The sequence below is a fragment of the Grampus griseus genome, assembly GCF_964374135.1.
Source record: "Grampus griseus genome assembly, chromosome: 4".
Lineage (NCBI taxonomy): Eukaryota > Metazoa > Chordata > Mammalia > Artiodactyla > Delphinidae > Grampus > Grampus griseus.
The window spans coordinates 75,784,903-75,808,766 of NC_138997.1; the positions used below are offsets into that span (position 1 = coordinate 75,784,903).

General features: G+C 35.1%; 1 protein-coding gene across 1 annotated transcript in view; it reads left to right on the forward strand.

The window, feature by feature from the left end:
* The window catches only part of LOC309822292 (mitotic spindle assembly checkpoint protein MAD2A-like), a gene marked incomplete at both ends in the record, with an annotated part of 33,868 nt that extends 24,037 nt beyond the window's left edge, over positions 1–9,831 (forward strand). The window contains 3 exon segments of the mRNA XM_082654025.1: positions 8,946–9,167; positions 9,236–9,683; positions 9,686–9,831. Of these exon segments, the coding sequence (XP_082510151.1) occupies positions 8,946–9,167; positions 9,236–9,683; positions 9,686–9,831 (816 nt within the window).
* Positions 9,832–23,864: the final 14,033 nt, after the last annotated feature.

The window sequence follows — 23,864 nt, forward strand, 5'->3', positions numbered from 1 at the left end:
AATTTACTTCTAGTGATCAGTCTATTCAAATTATCTATATGTTCTTGATTCAGTTTCAGTGGGCTTATATTTTTAGAAACTTTTCCCTTTCTTCTAGGTTGTCCAATTTGTTATCATGTAATTGTTCATAGTATTCTCTTTTTTTTAATTTCTGCATTATTGTTTATTAACTCTCCTTTCGCATTGCTTATTTTGTTTATGTGGTTCCTCTCTCTTCTTGGTGAGCCTAGCTAGAGGCTTTTCAATTTTGTTTAGCCTTTCAAAGAACCAGCTCCTGGTTTTATGATTTCTTTCTATTATTTTTTAATCTCTTATTGATTTCCTCTCTGATCTTCACTATTTCCTTCCTTCTGCTGACTGGCTTTGTTTGTTCTTCTTTTTCTAATTATTTTAGGTGACAGGTTAGGTTGTTTGAGATTTTTCTTGTTTTTTGAGGAAGGCCTGTATCACTATGAACTTCCCTCTAAGAACTGCTTTTGCTGCATCCCATAGATTTTTGTATGGTTGTGGGTTTTTTGTCCTTTGTCTCAAGGTATTTTTTTTTTTTTTTTGCGGTACGTGGGCCTCTCACTGCTGCAGCCTCTCCCGTTGCGGAGCACAGGCTCCGGATGCACAGGCTCAGCAGCCATGGCTCACAGGCCCAGCCGCTCCGCAGCATGCGGGATCTTCCCGGACTGGGGCATGAACCCGTGTCCCCTGCATCGGCAGGTGGACTCTCAACCACTGTGCCACCAGGGAAGCCCTCAAGGTATTTTTTTAATTTCCTTTTTGATTTCCTCATTGACCTATTGGCTTTTTAGTAGCATGTTGTTAGTTTCCACGTAATCATTTTCTTTCCTGTGGTTTATTTCTAGTTTCATGCTGTTGAGGTCAGAGAAGACACTTGAAATAATTTCTATACTCTTATATTTGTTGAGCTTAGTTTTGTACCCTAGAGAATGTTCTATGTGCATTTAAAAAGAATGTGTATTCTGGTGTTTTTTTGGATGTAATGTCCTGAAAATATCAATTAAGTCTAACTGTTCTATTGTATCATTTAGGATCTCTGTTGCCTTAAGATTTTCTGTCTAGAAGATCTGTCCATCGATGTGAGTAGGGTGTTAAAGTCTCCTACTCTTATTGTAGTCCCATCAATTTCTCCCTTTAGGTCCGTTAGTTTTTTTTTTAATGTATCTGGGTGCTCCTTTATTAGATGCATATATGTACAGGTGTAAAATCCTCCTCTTGTATTGATCCTTTCATCATTTTAGTTTCCTTTATCTTTCTTTATGGCCTTTGTTTTAAAGTCTATTTTGTCTGATATGAGTATTGCGACTCCCACTTTCTTATCATTTCCATTTTCATGAAATATCTTTTTCCATCCCATCAGTTTTAATCTATATATGTCCTTTACCCTAGGTGGGTCTCTTGTAGGCAGCATATTGTAGGCTGTTCTTTTTTTTTTTTTTAAATCCAGTCCGCCAGTCTATGTCTTTCTATTGGACAATTCAGTCTGTTGACATTTAAGGTAATTATTGATACATCTGTATTTATGGCCTTTTTAAACCTTGTGTTCCAGTTGATTCTGTTTCTTCTTTGTTCCTTTTTTGTGTGTGTGTGGTTTGATGATTTCCTTTCATTTTATGCTTGTATTCTCTTCTTTTTTTGTTTTTTGTCTGTTTTTGATTTGTGGTTACCCTGTTTTACAAGTATGTTAACCCCTTCCAATATCTGCTTGCTTTAGACTGATAGTCATATAGGCTCAAACAGATTCTGGAAAAAAAAAAAAAATTTATTTTCTTACCCTCCTTTCCTGATTTTATGATTTTGATGTCCTTTTTTACATCTTCATGTTTATCCTTTTGCTGTTCCTTGGGTTTTTCATCGCTTTCACAAGTAAGTTTTTTTTTCTTTTTTTTAATATGTATATTGTCTTATTTAAGTGATTTATTTTCCAATTGTGACTTCTTCTTTCCTATATCTTCTTGCTTCTTTTCTATTTAGGAAGACCTCGCAGTATTTCTTTTAGAATAGGCTCTGTATTGCTGTATTCTTTTAGTTTTTGCTAGTCTGAGAAATTCTTTATCTCTCCTCCTATTCTAAATGACAATCTTGCTGGGTAGTATATTGTAGGTTTGCAGATTTTTCCCTTACAAGACTTTAAATGTATTTTGCCATTCCCTTCTGGCCTGCAATATTTTTGTAGAGAAATCAGCTGGTAGCCTCATGAGGGTTCCTTTGTAATTCTTTGTTTTTCACTTGCTGCCTTTAGAATCTTCTCTTTATCTTCAACTTTTGCCATTTTTATTATATGTCTTGGTGTAGGTCTGAGTTCATCTTGTTTGGGACCTTCTGCTCTTCTTGTATCTGGATATATGTTTCCTTCTTTAGGTTTGGGAAGTTTTCAGCCATAATTTCTTCAAATACATTTTCAATCCCCTTTCCTCTTTCTTCTCCTTCTGGAATCCCTATTATGCATAGACTGGCATGTTTTATATTATCCCATAGGTCTCTTATATTGCTTTCTTTTTTTTTTCATTTTTCTGTCTGCTGTTCTGATTGTGTAATTTCCAGTATTTCTACTTCCAGATCACCTATTCTTTCTTCTGCATGATTAATTCTGCTATTCATTGCCTTTTTCTCAGCTTTCTTCTAGGCAAATGAATTTTCTAATATTTTTTGGCTCCTGCTTATAGTTTCTAGTTCCTTTTTACAGTAATCTACATTTCTGTGATAGCCTTAATTCCTTCAGTATTTTCTTTACCTCCTCTTTTGAACTTGGTTTCTATTAGACCAAAGAGGTCTGTTACATTGTTCTTTCAGGGGTATTCTCTTGGTCTTTTAACTGGGAATGGTTCCTCTGCTTCTTCATTTTACTTATATTTCTTTTACTTTGTGAGTTTAGGAGAAACAGTTATCTACTGTAGTCTTGGAGGGCTATTTATATGCCGGAGTGTCCCAGAGTAGCTTATGTGGGTATAATATTTTTTTGGTGCAAGGGCTGCTTTTAGTTTGGATGCTTGCTATCTCTTCCTTTAGCACGTGCTGGCCATTATCCCCTTGAGTAGGGGGTGTGCAGGTGCGTTGCTCTTGCAGGCTCCCAGGAAGGTGGGGGCAGAGACTGGCACTGGCTCATGGGACCCTTGGCAGTGGCAGAGGTCTGCACTTGCCTCTGGAGTCTGAGATGGCAGCAGCGGCTCGCGCCTGCCCCTGGAGCTCTTGTAGGCAGTACCCTGCCACTTGAGAGTACATACGTGCAGAGAAAGAAGCTCCTATGGTGGTCCTGCCCCTCTCCTCCTGTGCACCCCAACAATGGCACCTTGCTTCTCTGGCAGGCCTGTGTTTCTTCCTGTACTCCCTTGGTTGGGGTGCACCACACCTCAGCTCCCTCAGGCTGTCTCCACATAGCCAACCCCAGTCCTTTCGCCAGGTCTGCTCCAAAGCCCGAGCCTGAGCACCCAGCCCCCGCCTGCACAAGCACAGGAGCGTCTCAGGCTGGGGAGCGCAGGGCTGTGGCACCAACCATCTGTGCAGGTGTCTCTCTGCTTTCCCCTCTGCAAATTGGTTGCACTGCTCTTCTCTGAGGCTTCAAAGCTCCCCCCTGCCATCCTGTCCTGGCTGATTTCTCCACCGGTGAGGGGACTGCCCAGCGTGTGGAAATCTTTCCTCTTTCACAGTTCCCTCCCAGGGGTGCAGGTCCTGCCCTGATTCCTTTCTCTTTTTTTCTTTTTTCTTTTGTCCTACCCAGTTATATGGAGATTTTCTTGTCCTTTTAGAAATCTAAGGTCTTCTGCCAGCATTCATTAGATGTTCTGTGAGAATTGTTCCACATGTAGATGTATTTGTGGGAGAAGGTAAGCTCCATGTTCTACTCCTCCGCCATGTTAATCTGATTCCTGGCATATTTTTTTTCCTTTGTGACTTATTTTATTGAAAGTCAACTAATCATAGTGGCTGTAATGAGATATAAATACAAACTACTTGGAGAATTGGTTTCTTTTTTTAATGCATGCCTTAAACCCTCAATCAGTGAAGATATATTTCATGACCTATAATTCTTCCCTCTAGGAGTCTATCCACATTTAAATTTCCACATTTTACTTTTAAGTACCTGCTATGTGTCATAAATTTATTTTGTGACTTTACGTGTCAAGAACAAATCTTCCTAACTTACAGCTTTGGTTTATATAAGGAGTTCAAAAGGCTGTCATCTATTTTAATGTTTTTAGTGATTTTCTTTTTTCTTATTTTTAACTGGTTAAATAATTAAACCAGTTAAGAATATTACGTGGAAAAAAATAGGAATAAATTGTACAAATGTCACCATAACAAATACAAGGTAATGAATTCTCATGTATATATCTTCATTATATTTTTTAAATATCTTTATATTTTGGAAGAGGCACTTTATTATGAATTTCATCAGTACTAGTCACATTTATACTTTCACATCTATACTAAACATATCACCTACTTACAAACATCTACTTTTTTAGTTCTACAAATGATAATGTGAGCCTAAAGGACAAGGGCTTTTGAGTGGTAGAGGTAGAAATTGAACCCACTTCACCTGCTCTCAATTCAGTGCATCTTATGCATGGCTCATATTGTACATTTTATTATCTGTCTCAGTAAGTCTCAGTAGTTGAGAACCTAATTATATTTTTAGTAGAAAAGCATATAAGGGATGGAGAAAAGAACACTTGCCAAGAATTTGTATTTCTAGCTTTATTGAAATATAATTGACATGTATTATACATGTACAAAACATTGTATAAGTTTAATGTGTGCATCATGTTGATTTGATACACATATATATTGCAAAATGATTGCCATCATAGCATTAGTTAACATCTCAGTTATTTCTCATAATTACCATTTCTTTTTGTGGTGAGAACGTTTTGGATCTACTCTTTTAGCAACTTTCAAATATATAATACACTGTTATTTTGTATAATCACCATGCTGTACGTTAGATACCCAGGACTTATAATTTAAGTTTGTACCCTTTGAATAACATCTCCCGATTTTACCCATTCCCCAGTCCCTGGCAACCATCAGTCTACTCTCTGTTTCTACAGGTCCAGCTTTTTTTGATTGTATAAGTGATACCATACAGTATTTTCTTTCTCTGTCTGATTTATTTCACTTAACATAATGCCCTCAAGGTACATCTCTGTTGTGCAAATTTCAGGATGTTCTTTTTACAGCTAAATAATATTCCATTTTATATATATACACACCATATCTTCTTTATTCATTCATCCGTTGATGGGCACTTAGATTGTTTCCACATCTTAACTACTGTGAATATTGATGCAGTGAACATGGGTGTGCAGATATCTCTTTATAATCTGTCTCATTTCCTTTGGATATATACCCAGAAGTGGGATTGCTGGATCATATGAAAGTCCTAGTTTTAATTTTTTTTTTTTTTTTTTTTTGTGGTACGTGGGCCTCTCACTGTTGTGGCCTCTCCCGTTGCGGAGCACAGGCTCCAGACGCGCAGGCTCAGAGGCCATGGCTCACGGGCCCAGCCGCTCCGCGGCATGTGGGATCTTCCTGGACCGGGGCACGAACCCGTGTCCCCTGCATCGGCAGGCGAACTCTCAACCACTGCGCCACTAGGGAAGCCCCTAGTTTTAATTTTTTGAGGAATCTCCACACATTAAAAGATACATACTCATGTAGCTGGAAATTAAGTTTTTTTTAAAAAATGGGGCATTTAATGTATACTAGATAATTTCCAAGTACTTAAAATCATTAACTCATTTAATCTTCACAGTAACCCCACGATATGCATACATATATTTTTGTATGATTTGCAGATGAAGGGATACCGAGAATTTAAATAACTTGCCAAAGGTCACCACGTTATTATATTGCAGACACTTTGAGCCTAGCACTCTGGTTCCAAACCAGTGATCTTAATCATTACACTGTATTTATCATTCTTAAGCCTGCTAATTTCAGGGCAACATGTTTGATAGTCTGAATAAACTTCAGGCTCAAATAAGCCAATTTTTTTTCTTTTTTTTTTTTTTTTTTTTTTTGCGGTACGCGGGCCTCTCACTCTTGTGGCCTCTCCCATTGCGGAGCTCAGGCTCCGGACGCGCTGGCTCAGCGGCCATGGCTCATGGGCCTAGCCACTCTGCGGCATGTGGGATCTTCCCAGGCTGGGGCATGAACCCATGTCCCCTGCATCGGCAGGCGGACTTTCAACCACTGCGCCACCAGGGAAGCCACTAAGCCAATATTTTTGTTTAATTTTAAAAATTATTTTGGCTTATGTGCTCTTGTTATAACCAAGAAACTGAGAATTACTCTAAATATCCTGATTATGGGTTTAGAATCCTGTGCATTTTATGATTATGTTCATTCTTTCAAATTCACAGCATCTTAAAATAACAACAATTAAAAAAAACCGCACAAAACCTGCGAATGCATTTTACAAACACAACTTAGGAAGTTGGGCTACTATTTTCCTCTGTTTAAATCTTTCTGGGCTGCTGATTAGAACAATATGATTTAGGGTTTTCCCCCTAAGGATTAGGAAGCAATTAGTCCTAATGTGAAGGAATGACGGTCAATGCACATTGCACATGGGAAACATAGGATTTAATATTTGTCCTTGATAAATACAACTTCCTACTCAGTATTTCTGACATAGTTTTACAATGTTACTTGTAAAAAAAACTTCCTAGGGCTAGTGACTACAGGGTTTGTTACCAAACCAAACTTTGGCCTACTCACCAGACGTGGAAAAAAGCCAATCTACTGACACCGGGTTGTGAAGGAAAGTACAGTGTTGATTGAGGGCACCAAGCAAGGAGAATGGGCAGTTTGTGCTCCAAAGACCTGAACTCCCTGATGGATTTCAGGGAAGGGTTTTTTAAAGACAATGTGATCAGCTCATGCACAATTCTCTGATTGGTTGATGGTGAGGTAACTAACAAGGTGATGTTTCAGGGATCTCAGACACCAACCTTCTGGTTCCACCTGGCCTGGGGTCTTTGTGCTGGTGGTCAGCATGCAGTTAACTTCCTCCACCTGGTAGGGGTTTTAGTATCAGCAAAACAACTCAAGGATATGGCTCAAGATATTATCTATGGCCCTTGAGAAGGAACTAAAGGTCCTTGACTTTGTTTTATGGCTAAACTGTTATTATTTTGTCTTGCTTGACTGCTTTCCTTTATTTTTGCATTTGCTCACTTCTCTGATTAAATTTGTTCTTTGTAACTCATGGAAGGCAGAGGAGGCTAAAACTTTCTACAAACAAGAGCTGGGGGATCTAAGGTGGGGGGAGGTTGTCTGTCCCCAAGAGGGCCCCGCAGGGTCCTGCTTGGTTTCAGTTTGAATAGTTTCCTTTTATGTATGTAAAACTGAGACCTTTGTATTTTAAAATATTAGTGCTAAATTTGAAGGAGTTGACATTTAGATAACTAAGGAGGGAATGTTTTCAGCAAGACTGGGGTCAAATTCTTCTTAGACTAGACTGTTTCACATAGAATGGAGCTGCCAGTGGAAGTCTAATGTGAACACATGGCATTTAATTTCCATGAAAGTTTCAATATTCTGAGTAAAATGTGGCTATGAGTAAAATAATAAAATATAAGTGGAATAGCATTACAATAGTACCCTGCTGGGTTTCAGCCACCAGCAGTGGAAGGGGCTGTTCTAAGAGCATATGTCTTTTTGGCAAAATTCAAAGGCAGCTGCTCTGGTTAGTTTCATAATGCTCGTGAGATTTCCATTTGATTATAGAAATGATGTCTGCCCTCTGTTGCTAGGCCTGTCATTTTGCATTTGCCCTACCTGTGATGTTATTTGTTAAACTGCTTTTAATGAGAAAAAATACTTCCTGAGAAAAGCTTTAGCAACCCGCATATATTCTTTTTCCATATCTCATCCTTATTTGTATTCCCAACATGATGGATGACAACAGTTGCAAACTCATAATATGATTGTTCTTATCATGCCATGGTCTCTTGTAAATGCTGTCCTTTTTTGAGGTGGTGACCTGTTATATTTCTCTCTGCTGTCCAATTATTTTCTTGTAAAGGACTGATAAGTTAAATATGTGCCTGCTGTTTTTCTCTCCAAGAGCAGTTGCTCCTTTTTACAAATATTTAGAAACTCTGGACTTCCGTATCATAACAAAATGGAAGACTTACTAATATTTTAATCTCTAAAAGTGAGATGCTAAGAGTCTCTGTACACAAATCTTAAATATGTATATATACAGTGAAGTATGTGCAAATTATTGAGACAGTAAATCTGGCTGGAATTGCTATTTTGTCATTTTTTGCTGATTATTTGGGCAGTATACATAGGATTTCTGAGTTTCAATTTACTCATCTACAAAACGTTGAGACAAGTTAACATATATGTTGAAAAAATATAATATGCAGATATATATTAAAATTTCTACATACAGAAAATAGGTGTATTAATCTGACATTAGTATTTCCCTGAGGACACCAAAGAAGTACAACTGACTACTAGGTGAGGAATATCTTATTTAAGTGGTTTGTCTTTTGAAGAACACTTTCTATCAACGTAACTCATTCTAGTTATCTAAAAAAAGTGACTTGTGGAAAAATTCTCTCTTGAAATATTTGTTTTGTTCTGGATTCACAATTTTTCTGTGACAAAAGGAAAACATACAGGACAGATTACAATTTATAAATAAAAGTCAGTAAAACCAGTCAGGATTATAGAACATTACTCAAAAGAGAAAATAGTTGGTTATGGAAATTGAAAGAGCAACACAGGTGCAGAAGTTAAGTGGAAATTATGCAGCCAAAATTTAAAAGAAACATTCAAGAAGTATTTGAAAATGAAGGATTGTTATGGCAAATCAGAGTACCAATAAGAGTATGATCAGTGAACTAATTATATTATGTAAATTAAAGCATAATGAGTAAAAGAAGCTTCTAAAGCTTCTTATTTTCAAATAATGTAAGAGGTTGAGAGAACGGAGCCCAGGCCGCCCGTCAGGCCTGCGGCTCGGCTTCCGAGGCGAGGGGAAGCCGGGTGGGCTGGAGTGGCCCCGAACCCAAGCCCTCTCAGCCCCGGACTCCTGCCCGGCAGGAGGAATCTGGGAAGAGGCGGATGCAGGCGCCTCCTCCGGATGCGTTGCTAATGATGGAGGAGGACGCCTAGGTGCTGCTGAGGCCTGCTTCACGGTACAGCCCCTTCGCCAGGAGAGTTTCTTTAAAGTGCAGAGCTCACCCCTCACCGTCACCCCCGCGAGGTGAAACTGGTCGACGGTGATGGACTAGAGTTCAGGAAGCGCCATTCTGGACCAGCATTTGGCATCAACAGCATTTTATGTCAGCGTGGCTTATATCCATCCGAAACCTTTACTCGAGTGCAGAAATATGGACTCACCTTGCTTGTAACTACTGATCCTGAACTCATAAAATGCCTAAATAATGTGGTGGAACAACTGAAAGAATGGTTATACAAGTGTTCAGTGCAGAAATTGGTGGTAGTCATCTCAAATATTGAAAGTGGTGAGGTCCTTGAAAGATGGCAATTTGATATTGAATGTGACAAGACCACAAAAGATGACAGTGGCCCCAGAGAAAAGTCTCAGAAAGCTATCCAAGATGAAATTCGCTCAGTGATCAGACAGATCACAGCTACAGTGACATTTCTGCCACTGTTGGAAGTTTCTTGTTCATTTGATCTCCTGATTTATACAAAGATTTGGTTGTACCTGAAAAGTGGGAAGAGTCAGGACCACAGTTCATTGCCAGTTCTGAAGAAGTTCATCTTTGTTCATTTACTACTACAATTCACAAAGTGAGTAGCATGGTAGCCTACAAAATTCCTGTCAATGACTGAGGATGAGCTAAAGACAGTAATGTACTTGTATTCTCAAATGTGGTTTTCCTGAAACCAAATCAACTTTAGTTGATATATTTCATTGGTTAATTTTTAGATGGGGAAAACTTAACATTATACTTTACTGAATCTGTGCATAATTGTTCCATTCCTTGGTACCTGTTTCACTTTCCATATGGCTGATGTAAGTTATTGCACACTGTTCCAAAGGGAACTAGCAGATTTCATTAACATTGTAATGTCAATTCCTTTGAAGGTAGTACTGTAGATGGAAAAACTTTTGCCATAAAAATAAATGTCTTTCTAAATCAGACCTTTTGGTCAAGCAGCTTGACTCAGAATGTACAGAAATATTTAAATATAAAATAGAGCTAAAGAAATATGAATATTCAGAATGTTTGTTTAGATCCTGAAAGTAACTAATGATAGTCCATAAGTAATAAAATATTGCTCTTATTAGGTCCTTTTGCCATTTATTTCATTTGTATAGTTTCCATATTGAAAAATTTTCCAATTATTTGATTTTAATTTATATAACTTGAACCCATGAAGCTATGGATATTCCTACTGTTCAAATTGCTATGATACCAAACTTTTAAGAATGTCCTTTTATGTTTTATAAAATCAAGCTTTAAATGACAATGATGAAATAAAGTTAAATGTGTATGTTTTAAAAAAAAAGAAAAGGTAATCCTTGGTGGCTTATGTGAAATAATGTCATTAGTGCATAAAATATTCAGAGTATCACATCCCTGCAATTAGCAGTTATGTTGAATATTTTTTATTTACCCTTTCCAATCCATTTTCCACCTTTCTTCAATCTACTCTGTGCCCTGGTAATGCCAACTTCCATGGAATAAATAATTAGAACTCCCTTACCCACATCTAGTTGTGTTTAGCAACAGGGTTTGTTTGGCATGGTACAGAGGATAGGAATACAGCAAAGTCAGAACATGTTATCTGCCCAGCTTCTTCCCTGCCATGTTGTGGGTTCCTCCCCTAGACCTCAGCCCTCAGCTTCTGTTGAGCTAAGTATTCTGAGCATGTATATGCAAATTGGGAGAAACTATTTGTATTAATGTAATTATTGTATTATTCCAACTATGCTAGACTAGTTCAGTATATGTAAACCTAGAAACAATGCCATAACAACTTAAAAAAGTAAATAATATAACAACAAAGTATCAGAAAGAGAAATTAAGGAAACAAGTCCATTTAACTTTGCATCAAAAAGAATAAAATACTTAGGAATAAACCTACCTAAGGAGGCAAAAGACCTGTACTCCAAAAACTATAAAATGCTGATAAAAGAAATTGAAGACAACATATTTTCCATTATAGAATGGAAAGATCACAAGTTTTATATTTAACACACCAAAGGGTAAATTGTTCCTGCAGTATTTACTTCCTGTGTAATTTTCATGTCCATTAACCTCAGTTTTCTAACCTGTAAGATAGTTTTGATAATACTAACTTTTCATAATAGTTGTAAAGACATCATTTGAATAGGATTTAAGAATATAAGACAGATGGTTGGAAAGCACTGTTTTGGTGTACAGTAGGAAGCCCCTATGCCTGAGACACCTAGGATCCATTTTACTAAAAATAACTTTTAACGAAATTACTTAAAATTTATTAGTTTTTCACATTTCTCTTTTTATTCCTTCCCCTTGCAAAAATTATGTTTCTATAATCTTGTGTTTGATATGTTTTACTTTCTTGTTATCCTTTAAATAAAGCTCTGAACAGTCATCATTTTTCCTCTAAGTATAACTTTGACTATTTAGAATTGCTTTGATGTATGCAATTCTAATTTTGATTCATTTACTCCCAGATTTTCGTCCAAGAAAAATTGTTTTTTGAAAGGCAGAATTTTTTTTGAGATTAGTTTTTTTTCTCATTTTAAATTATATTTATAGATTAAACACAATTATATGATTCTATTCTGTTATAGCAGTCATATTATTGGGTTTTGACTTACAATTTATAAACAAAAACCAATATGTAATAGAATTTCCAATCCCATTCACCAGTCAAAATAGAGCTAAATCATTTCTGAATCTAGGATATCTAGAAATGGAGTTATAACTCTAGCTTTCCAGTAATTAAACTTCATTATCCAATTATTAATATGTTTTGATGTTCATAAAGTAAATAATATTGCTATGCATCTGGATTTTCGATGCTAAGCGATGAAACAGAAGTTTCAAAAGGATATTCACCTGAGTAAGAATAGTTCTGTAGGAACGTATTTTGTGATCACTGTTTTATTCTTCTGGGTAGGCAACTCTTCCCATGCTCTGTGCTCAGTTCTCTTTTGTAGATCCCCTTCTATTATTTCCATCTCCTTTCCTCTGCCTTTCTTTGCCTTCCAATTTCATTCTTCACAGTGCTTGGTCTCATCAGGTTTCATTGCCTGAACTGTCATTGTGTGTGTGTGTGTGTAAGTATGTGTGCATATATATGTATGTGTGCATATATATGTGTATGTGTGTGCACACACATTCTGTGTATCTGTATATCTGTGTCCTTCTGGCTCTTTCCTTGATATATAGACCTATAAATCTGTGAAATCAGCATCTCCACTTAAAGGTTCTCAGGAACCCCAAAAACTCAGCATGTGTCAAACTGAAATCACTCTACCTGAATTTATTATATTGTGAATAGTATCACTCTCACTCCACTGTCCAGCCAAAATTCCAGTCTTCTTCCTCGTCTTGTCCCTCCTTCTTATCTTTCCCACATCAAGTAAAGCACTCCAACCCTCTAATCCTTTGAATCCTACCATCCAAATATTTTTTTGAACCTATCCACTCTTCTATCGCATCTTTCCCAAAATTTCCACTACCATGATTTAGAACACAACCACTTCTTTCCTGGATTAATGTTTAGTCTTCTAATAAGTCTCTCTGCTCTGAGTTATTTCCATGTCCACATGTTCTCCACACAGTAGCCTATTTCTGTTTTATTTCTAATTATCATTCATTTGTTTTGAGTTGAAAGGAAGCTATTGTTGGATATTAATATCTCCAGTTATTAAAAACTACTCTGAAAAGAAAACCTACTCTGCCAGTTCAGAGGCTGTTGTTGTGAGGTGGTGGTGGTGGGGGCAGTGGTGGCAAAATAATCTGAGCATTTGAGGTACCCATTCCTCCATTCCTGATTCACCCAAGATAGCTCTGCATTTATCTTCTTTGTATATTATAAGTCTGCATTATTTTTATTGAAGAAAAGATGTGACAATGGTTGGAAACCATTATTATATCATTTTTCCAAGTAAAATTGTTCTCTATTGCAAATTCAATACAAATATGCTTACTACAGAATATCCCAATAAACAAATCCATATATCATGTTCCATCCCCTCAGAGTCCCAGAATTTCTCTGGAAATTATTTTTGTTTTCAGTAGAATGTAGTTTACTCGCTTTTCTTATGTTAGGTCTGTTCTTTCTCTCTTTTGATGAGCAGATTTAGCAGACCCAGACACAAACTTCTCAATCAAATTAAATGATTAAAAACGAATTAACTTATTAAATGTGTTCTTAATAGAGAATGCAAAGAGAAAATTTTCAAAAATATTTCCACAAGCATACACTCAAAATAAAAGCAATTGATTTTATAGCTAAAACCCAAGAAGTAGTCCAAGTGAGCTAATTTTTTAAAAAGTGCTATCTCACTTTTTATAAACTCAGAAATTTCTTTCTTTTTTTGTTTGTGGTTTTGTATGCTGGTATTTTGGGTATGAATAGCTCTGGGCTAGGGGCACTGGTTATAGATAATACTAAGTTGCTTGGGGGTTTAGGCTCTCGTATACACCATTACTTCTGTTTTGCTGGTTCTGTTTGCTGAAAAGCATGATTCTTGTGTGCCCTCCCTGGCTCACATTCCAGAGGCAAACAGGAGTACTTTCAACTCCTGTCTCCACAACCAGTGACTTGTCTGTTAACTACTGCATTCTTTTATGCTGAGTGGAGCATAAAAGTGTAGCTCACTGCACTACCACTTCAGGCATCCATGATGAATCAATTAAGGATGTACTCGAGATAAAATCTCAGCTCAACTTTTAAATTTTTATTAAGTATTTGCCCCATCACTTGGACTACACAATTTTGGAGTCGCCTTCTGCTAATATTTTCTGGATTAAAGAAGAATTTTCTCATTTGTAAGATCTTCATGCCTTCCCTGACCTTCAATCTCTCCATCTTTTACTAGGACAGACAAGTTGGAGAAAAGAAAGATTCCCAAAGATATCCATCCTCTGTGGCCTCTGTTAGTTCTGAGATACGTTCCTTTCAATCAACACCAGTGTGGATGTATCCTGTCACTATAGCAACCATCTGCTTTCAGTAAGTTATTTCTACTATCTCTGATTTTCATTACAGACTCTATTTTAGTAATTCTTTAGAAAATAAGATTGCCGTATTTAGCATATTCCTAACCTGAGGGCTCTTATTTCCTAAATCAGCAATTTTCTGCTTTTAAACAATTCTGAATACAATTTTACTTAAGTAACTCAAGATTTAAACAAACAGTAGAATTTTGTGAAAAGGACAAAATTTTGTTCAGTGGCTCAAAAGTAGTTGATAATTGGATTTAAAGATCAAGACAGAGTCAGTGTTTTATTGGAAATGAAGATCTTCAAAATATTCTTTATTTGGTATTAGTAAGTAATTCCACCAACTCCTGCCCCAGTTTTAGAGTTAACATTGGCTGCTACTCTAGATGATCTGACTAGATTTCTTGGTTACTTATTAACTAGTACAAGGATGAAATTTCCAGGTGGTTCTCACAGTGAAAATTTATGATTCTTCGTGGCAAGAACAAAACAGTAGTTAGCCACATAAAAATTAGTGAATAATAAATTATGTCCAATATAAAAATTAGATAGTATGAATAAGCTATATATTTTAAAATATAAATAAATTATGCCTGTAAACTGTTATTTTATTTGAATAATCAATGAAAAGAAAGCAAAAGATAGTGATCAATGGATTTTTTTACACTTAATCTTTTTAAGATTAGTTTCTCTTTGGAACAACCATTTTCTCTAATCTCAGAGTAGATACATATGAAATTATCAGCCATCCTTCTTTCTTTTTCTATTTGTTACCACAAAGTATCATGATTTTTAATCACATGGCTTTGTAATTTAGTGTTGGGAAATCAAATTTTCCAATTCTGATTGAGCAGGCATTTTTTAAAAATTCAGCAAATGTGTATTTTTATTAGCAGGGCAGGGAATAGAGTGCAGTTGAGTTATGCAAACACAGGGTTAGATCTTTTCTTTATTTAAAAGTTTTATATTTTGCTCATCGAATTTTTGCATTAAGTTGGATTTTTAAAATTGCATGAAGACATTCATCTTGAAAACTGAGTTTTTGCTACACCCTAAATTCTATACCTGAAGTGAGTACCTAAATTCTCTTGCCCTAACCACAGTCCTGTTATTATCAAGATCCCTTGAGAGATTTGACATATTCATTCATACTATTTAAAGATTTGTTACTAAAAATGCTAAATAATAATTTATTATTCCATGAAGATATGTTATTTTTAAAGAACATTTTCATTCCATAGTCAACGATAACAAATTGTTCATAATAACAAATCATTTTGGCTTTTCTTTGGATGATTTCCTAGGAAAGTGTGAAATCATAGCAGATAAGAAAATAATTGTCTTACATGAGCATTCTAATTATAAAAATCGAAATTATTTCTATCTGATGCATTTTTCTAAAGAGAAAACCCATTTACTTACATAAAAGTTGTATTTTTATCTAGGATGGGCTTTTCAAAATGAATGAAAGTCTAGATATCAAGTCAGTCTTATGTTGTTATGCCACAGATATTCACAGAAGAAATACAGTTTTAAAAATGATTTACTCTAATTAAACCTATAACATTTTTTAGTGGTCTCTTCCTCATTTTAAAAAGTAGACTTCCACATTTAGTTGCATGTTTGACTAGCCTTGCTGTAAGTGAGGCAATAAAAATAAGGTAAGGGGAGTTTAACATATGGTGAATTATGTGTTGGATTTGTCTATTCTGCTGGAGTGACACAGGGAGAGAAAAAAAATTTCCTGTAAATAAATATTTCTTTAAGACTTGAAGCTTTATATTTGTAGTTAGAAATAAGTAATTACTGAAAGTCCATAATGTCCCTGTTGGATTTTATGAATCTAAAGATTATGTGATTTAATTTTGATATTTCATACATTGCTTGATATTTCATAATTCCTATGAACATTGGTACATCTCTAGCATCTTTAATTATTTGATAAATATATTAGAGTATTTTACATTTATAGCAAGAAATATGGCATGGGCAAAAGTCCATGAGAAGGAAACAATTATATCAAGTAAAACATAATTGAATTCTGTTTCTCTGAGGCAGTGTATCGGGTATTTGACTTACTAGTAGAAAATCACTTAACTTAAAAGAGCTATGTAAGTGAAAGCAAGTTTCTTTAGCATCTGGCTCTTACTGTTCTTATAAAAAGTTATGTGCTGCTGTTTTTTTCTTCAGTGTTAATGTGAATAGAAGGAATTAACTAAGTGCAAATGTATTTCACAGCATGATATGCTACAGGAAATAATGCCAAATACATGACAAGTAGAATTAGCAATTAAAATTACGCATATAGTTATTATCACAGTATGAGTAAATATATCTACATTCTTACTGACATCAATGAAGATAGCACTGAGAATAAGTGAAAAGTTCATTTCACTATTCAAGACAAATTATAATCTTCACTGAGGACCTCAATAACAATTGAACAAATTTTTCTTTGTGTGTACCTGTGTCCTGATTTTCATATAGGACAGTAATGCGAGTAGTTACCTGATTATGTTAATTTCTGAAGTCACCAAGGACAAATCCTTTATACAGAATAAGTCTTGATTAATAAAACTTTGTTACTGTATGTTCACTTACTAGTTAAGTGGCAACTGCTGCCACACCAACTCTTGGCATTTAAAAGCTGAACTGGTGCCTCAGCAGAACTGTAGGGTTAGCAACTTTGGAGTTTCTCACAATAGTCAAATGCTTGGAATAATAAATACTTAAATTCCACAATCGTCTTCTATCATCTTTTTGACACTGCCTTAAAGAAAAACCACATTAGATATCACATGATAATATGTCTGAATATCTATATAGATATATAGAGAAATCTCTCTCTATATATGTGGAGAGAGACAAAGAATATTAATAAATAAAAGTTCAGTAATCTATATAAGCATCATTCTTTAGTGCATATATTTAGCTAGCTCTTCACACTCACTTCATGTAAATCACAGAAAGTTTTCTTCAGTCAACCAATAAATATTTGTTGATTATATGTGATGTGGAACTTACAAAGATTAAAAATTTTGTTTCTCATTAGTATCGATATTTTCATCCAATAAATATTTTTGAGTGCTTATTCTGAATCCTTATGAAGAAATACTTATAGAATCCCTGAAAATTATCTATGAGAATATGTGAAAGGTGAACTATAGGAGGATTTCTTTATTTTTATATATCCAATATTGCACCTATATACACACATAGAAACACACATAGATACATCCTTCCATATACACACATAAATATTGATACTTTCTACTTTTTTGTATCACTTGAACTAAAAAAATAATAATCCCCATTTACTAAGTCATAAATCATACATAAATCTGACTTTACAGTCTGCTCTCACTTTGTTATACAGCAGAAACTAACACAACATTATAAAACAATTGTACTCCAATAAAGACGTTTAAAAAAAAAAAAGAAGAAGAGTGAGAATTTCAAGTCACAGATTTACCTCTTCAATGAGGATGTGTCCTAATCTTGGGGACAGCTGAGAGATTGGAGCTAACAGAGACAGATGCATAACAAGGGCAAAAAGCAATAGAAAAACTTTCCTTTCTATTATATATGCCATAGTACTGTAGCTGAGATAGCTTTCCTGTCAACAGCAACTTGTCTAAAATGCAATAAAGATAAAATCTATTGTGTAACATTAACAATATATGAAATATCTAGTAAGAAAATAATAAGTTGCCTAAGATAAAAAGTCATTAAGGAACAGAAAAATTTAAAAAATGGCAGAACAATGCCATTGTAAGTCACATAGTAAACACATTAAAAGTATAAATCTGTAATTTACTGTGATCTCAGTAACAAAGATATTCTTATTTATTTTTCCAGAATTAACATGGTGGAATACCTATGTGAGAAACCCTCAAATTATGTGGTTACTGAAAATTATGAAGTGTTTTTTCAAATATTAAAATGTATTCCATATCAGCGATAACCAAAATACAATTCTACCATAAGGATATACAAGCAGATTAATAAATCAACAAAAAGTCTAAAAGCAACACAAAGTCCATGTAGAAATATGATAAATGAGGCATCTTCTTATAATGTATCTACATCATAAATTAATATTAAAATATATATCCCTGCCCCATTTTATATAGTACTAAATGCTTGATGGATTTTAAAATGTGTCATGGATTTGAAATATAAATATAAAAAATAAGCTTTAAAAAAGTACTAAAAGATTAAATATGTGCTTGGAATATGTATGGTATTAGTGAAAAGAAGGACACAACAAATAGAAAACAAAAAACTGGTATGTGTCTTACAGAAAAATGTAAATGCTATTAAAATAACTAAACAAGATAAGTAAAATTTTAATTACAAACAATAATTTGGAAAAATTGTATAAATTATGATCTAAATAAATCATATCCATAATACTTAAGTAACTCTTATAAATCAATACAAAATAGAAACAGGCACTTCACAAAAGAAAAAAAATAAAATGTTCAATAGGAATAAATCCCAGTATGAATCAAATAGATGTGCAGTTAAAATGATGATAGAACATGCACCCCATTAGTAAAATTTTAACCGTAATGAAAATAAGCAGGTTGGTGAGCTGGGGAAATTGAATTCCTTATAATTACTAGTGGGAGTATGAATTGTGGAACTCTTATAACTGTCAATACATTTAAAATACATATACACTTTTATCTAATCATTACCGTTCTAGAAATGTGTCCTATTAGAAATACAGTTCAGATATAGAGGTAAAATAAGTTTAACTCAACTTTATTTTAACATTAATGTATAATCATAAATGTAAAGGATCAATAGTCTAATGTATAATTATGTAAAGGAATAATACGAAATTTTTAAAAGCTGGGCTGCTATTATGGGAGCAGACGTGAATAGTAGATATTCTCTGAAATGAAGAAAATAATAATGTAAACCAATACAGGGATAGAGGTTTTTATTCTGTAAGGTATCTCTGCTTAATCCACGTCATGTTTGTATGTGTATGTGTACGTGGAGGCCAATGGCGTCTATGGCACAAAGCCATAGACTGCATACAAACGTGTCCATTTACATATCTACCATGAAGAACCATGGACAATAGTCATTGTTTTAGTGATATTGAAGGAAAATCAAAAGAAGTCATCTATACAACTCAAGACTTGAAAGGCTAGATATTTCACAGAAATCTAGTTTCTACTTTACTGAAAATGTTTATTATTAAGGCTATACTTACTAGTATTTTTTCAGAGTTTATTTTAATTTCCCACATCCATTGACACAGCTGAGCGCATCCTATATCTTTTTTTTTTTTTTTTTTTTTTTTTTTTTTGCGGTAAGTGGGCCTCTCACTGTTGTGGCCTCTCCCGTTGCGGAGCACAGGCTCCAGACGCGCAGGCTCAGTGGCCATGGCTCACGGGCCTAGCCGCTCCGCGGCATGTGGGATCTTCCCGGACCGGGGCATGAACCCGTGTCCCCTGCATCGGCAGGCAGACTCTCAACCACCGCACCACCAAGGGAAGCCCGCATCCTATATCTTAATATGTTTCCCACCCTTCCAACATTCAGCAGGCTTTGACACTTTTCTACTAAATATTCCCTCATCTCTTTTATCACATCTTAGTCTTCTTTGTCCCTGTTTTTTCATCCAAAATTTTGACAATTGATGTTCCACAAGATTTCAAAATAAACTCTCCTATTTGCACCTAAAACACCCAAACTTTGCCACTGTTCTACTTCTGTTAACTTTCTAACCACCTTTGCACCAATAATTATTGACTTTATTTCTTTGCTCTAGAATTTCCAGTCAGAGTCAGCTACATATTTCCAACTACTAGTTTTCAATACCCAGCTCAAAGTTCTTTACTCTGAGCAGTCTGGCCCCTAAATTCCATGTCTTATATTCTTAGTCTTTCTTTCTCCTGTGATCCTATGATCCTTTGAACATATTTTAATATAGTCTCTCATAATCTGAAAATGACTTATTTATACATTTATCTCCACATGATATAGAATGACCTTTTTGTAGCAAATGCCTGTTTTGTTGTCCTATACACAATACCTAGATCACATTTAGTCATTAAATAATCATTTAAAGGAAAAAGAGTTTCCTAGTAAAATATCAGTGACAGTCATTCAGACAGCACAACTTCCTATGTCTATTCCACTAGAAGAAAACCTAAAATGATAGTTTACCTAGAAATATGGTTCTTTTATATATTAAAGATATCAATAAAAGCGTGCCTTCCTAATAAATCATTTTGCAAGAAGTTCATGCCACTACGAAGGAAGCGTAAAATGTCTTGGAGCAAGTCACTGAAGAACACAATAGTAAAAGAACCATGGAATAGGAACAAAGAATATTTTCTTGCTTTAAAAAAAACCCCTATTTTTAGTGGATCTAGCTTAATTGAGTTGCTTTCTGAACACTTAACTCTAATGAAAACTAAATTTTGATGATTGAAGAGGAAGTATTCCAGTGATTACTTTCAAGGTTTTCGATAATTCATCAGCAGAGGTCACAGAGATCTGAGAAGGCAACAAGGAGAGAAATAGTATTGCACATTTGATACTTAAAATGAATGTAGCATGAAGAATCCAACCCTTGAAAAACACTTGCTGTATGTAATCTGCTCAATGACCAACCTTGAGGAAGTCAAAGCAGGTGCTGTTCATCTGCCAAATCACACTCTCCTTTTCCTGATGAAAGAAGAGAAAAGGGAGCATGGAGTCGCTCTCCATGGACCAAGGGCTGTGAAATGCTAAGAAATAGAATGAAAACAAAGGAATACCAGTGCCTAATATTCTGCTTTGCTAGTAACATGTGCCAGATGTAATGGTGCATTAGTTGCCAAAGAAAGTTATTCCCAAATGGAGATATGTGTCATTTATAATAGGGAATTATATAATAAAGTAAGTACTCAAGGAATAAGAGTAATCAGCTGGAGAATTACTTACAGGACTTATTGAAGGGCAGACAAAATATGAAGCAACTTAAAACAGAAGGGAAAAGATCAGCACAAAATACTTCTTTGTCACTAATATTTTGGGACATTCTGATCAATTTTATTGATGTATTCTGGAAACGATTACACAGATAAAATGAGCCATAAAAATATTAAGTGATCCCTTTATACTGTGGGTTTAATATTCAGTCATTTTTAGAATTTTATGAACCATTACAATCAAACAATTTATGAACATTCAAAGACATAAAAATCAGGGTCAGCATTCTGAAGAGTGGCTATTTTCCCAGCTATGATAATATATCTGCTGAATAGTCAAGTAAGAGTTTTGCTCACATATCTCTATGAACAGTTCTTCAGCATATGGAATGTTGAGAGATTTAAAAGCAAAGTCATATAGACTTGACTAGATTAATTGTCAGAGCATCTTGAAGTTCTCTTTTACTTACAAATTATTACTTTGGGATTATTTAGGATGCAGGATAAGGTTTCCATCAATCACAATCTAGCAGAATTTCATCAGGCAGTTGGAGTATCAAATAAAATACTGTGCAAAGATATTTCAGGATAATTATGAAGAAAAGTATCATTAGAATCTCTATAGTTTTTATTAATAAACAAAATACTACTTTGCTACAAAATGAAAATGTTCTAGCCTCATTGTGATATTCATACAGATTTAGTCAGTGTACATAATAATTTTTGGCTTCATAAGTGAAAAGTTTCATCTGGAACACATTAAAGAAGAGACCAGACACTCAGTAGTAGCAGTACGATAAATGTAAAGGTCCAAAGATTTTCACTAGGAAAAAAGTATGTAAAAATATTATAGTTGCATGCATTTATAAAGTAAAAGAAATTGAGACGCAGAACATTTAGCTCTTATCTCAAAAAACTTCTGTATGTGACTAAGATTATTGAAACAATAGTCTTTTGCTAAGTGGGTACATATATTTCACATTTATCTGACAGAATTATAGCTTTTCATACTGTGCAAAGCACTCTTCTAAACAACAGAACTCAAAATGAATAAAATATGATTCTTGTTTTCATAGAAGAAAAATAGTTAAGTCCATACATTTTCATGTAACTATATCTAACTTGGAAATATGTGCATGCATACATATGTTATAAAGATTAAAACCATTCCTTCCCTATTTTATGAATAAAAGAACCTATATATATCATTATGATTGAGCATTTCTCAAGAAGCTCAATAAGTTGGAGAGAAAGTACACTTCATCACTGCTTTTCAGCTTCCTGCAGTTTTTTGTCATGTAGTAAAACCAGCAAAAGCTTCAACAGCGGAGGAGTGTCAGTAGGTATGTAGGTGACCAGGAGGAGACTGGCATGATTAGAATAAATACTGCTTAATGGGAATTAGTGGGAATTGCTGTTCTTGAGAAAGGCCAGGAAAAAATGGAGGGAACATTGAAGTTTGTTAGCTCAAGATTGCTTTAAGTTTTATGCTGATTCAATGGCTTATCAGTAAAATAGTGACGTAGCTAGATAGACACGTGTTAACTTGGTTTTGGTCAACTTTAGTTCCAAATGCAGTGCCACATTAACATATGTTTATTATTGATTTATTTGTATTTTGATTTTTAGCTATAGTCAAATTTTTTTTATTATCCAGACCAATAGAGGGGAGGTTTGACATAGACACACCAAAATTTAAAAATATATCTATATATGTATATATATACACAGACACACATATTCATATTTCCCTTTAGTGTGTGTAATTTTTTTCAAGCCCTAGCTAAAAAATTCTTAATTATGTTTAGCTTAGACAATATTCAAATTATTTGGCATTCACTGAAAACACATAAATCACCAACGATAGTCATTAAGCCTCCTGAGAAGCAGTGGGGAAACAGTAATTATTATTTTAGGGTACTGTACGTATTGATTTTTAAGGCAGAAAACATTGTATAACTTTGATCAAGTTAAAGATGGTAGTATAGGAAGATTCTGGACTCACCACTTCCCAGGGACACAACAGATCTACAACTAAATATGAAATAATTCCCTCAAAAGGGACCTGAAAGTTTGAAGAACAGCCTCCACACCAGAGGGTAAAAAGACATTGTTGAGGTGGGTAGGAGAGGCAGAGATATGGTCTCTTCAAGGAAAAATCCACACCTCAGCCACAGTGATCTAGAGTCAAGAGAGATCACACAGGTATAGATCTTTTCCCTAAGGAATGAGGGATTCAATCTCTATATCAGGCACCCCCACCCCCTAGATTCTTAACAGGAAAGACAAGCTCCCCAAACACCTAGATTTGAAAAACAAGAAGGAATATACCCAGTAAAACTATAGAACTGCAGGGAACAGAAAATCCTCTCTTAAAGGGCTCACTCGCAGATTCACTCTACCCCAAAACCAGGGCGAAAACACCGTTTTGAAAAGCTCATGGACCATAGGTGGAGAAGACCCACTTATTAATATTGAAGCATCTTCCAGAGAGGCAGAAACCAGTTGGGACACTCCCTGGGAACTGAGACACTGGCAGGAGCCATTTTCATGATTTCAGGCTATTTGCTAATGCCAGTGCTGGTGGGCACCATTTTGGAATTTTCCATTTAACTTATTAGCACCAATGAATGCACCCCACTGAGATCCCTGCCTACCTCTACACCTTGGTCAAACCTCCCAGTAAGCCAAACAATAGCCCTGCCCACCAACACTCGGCAACAACTGCAGCCCTACCACAGCAGGAAGATGCACACAG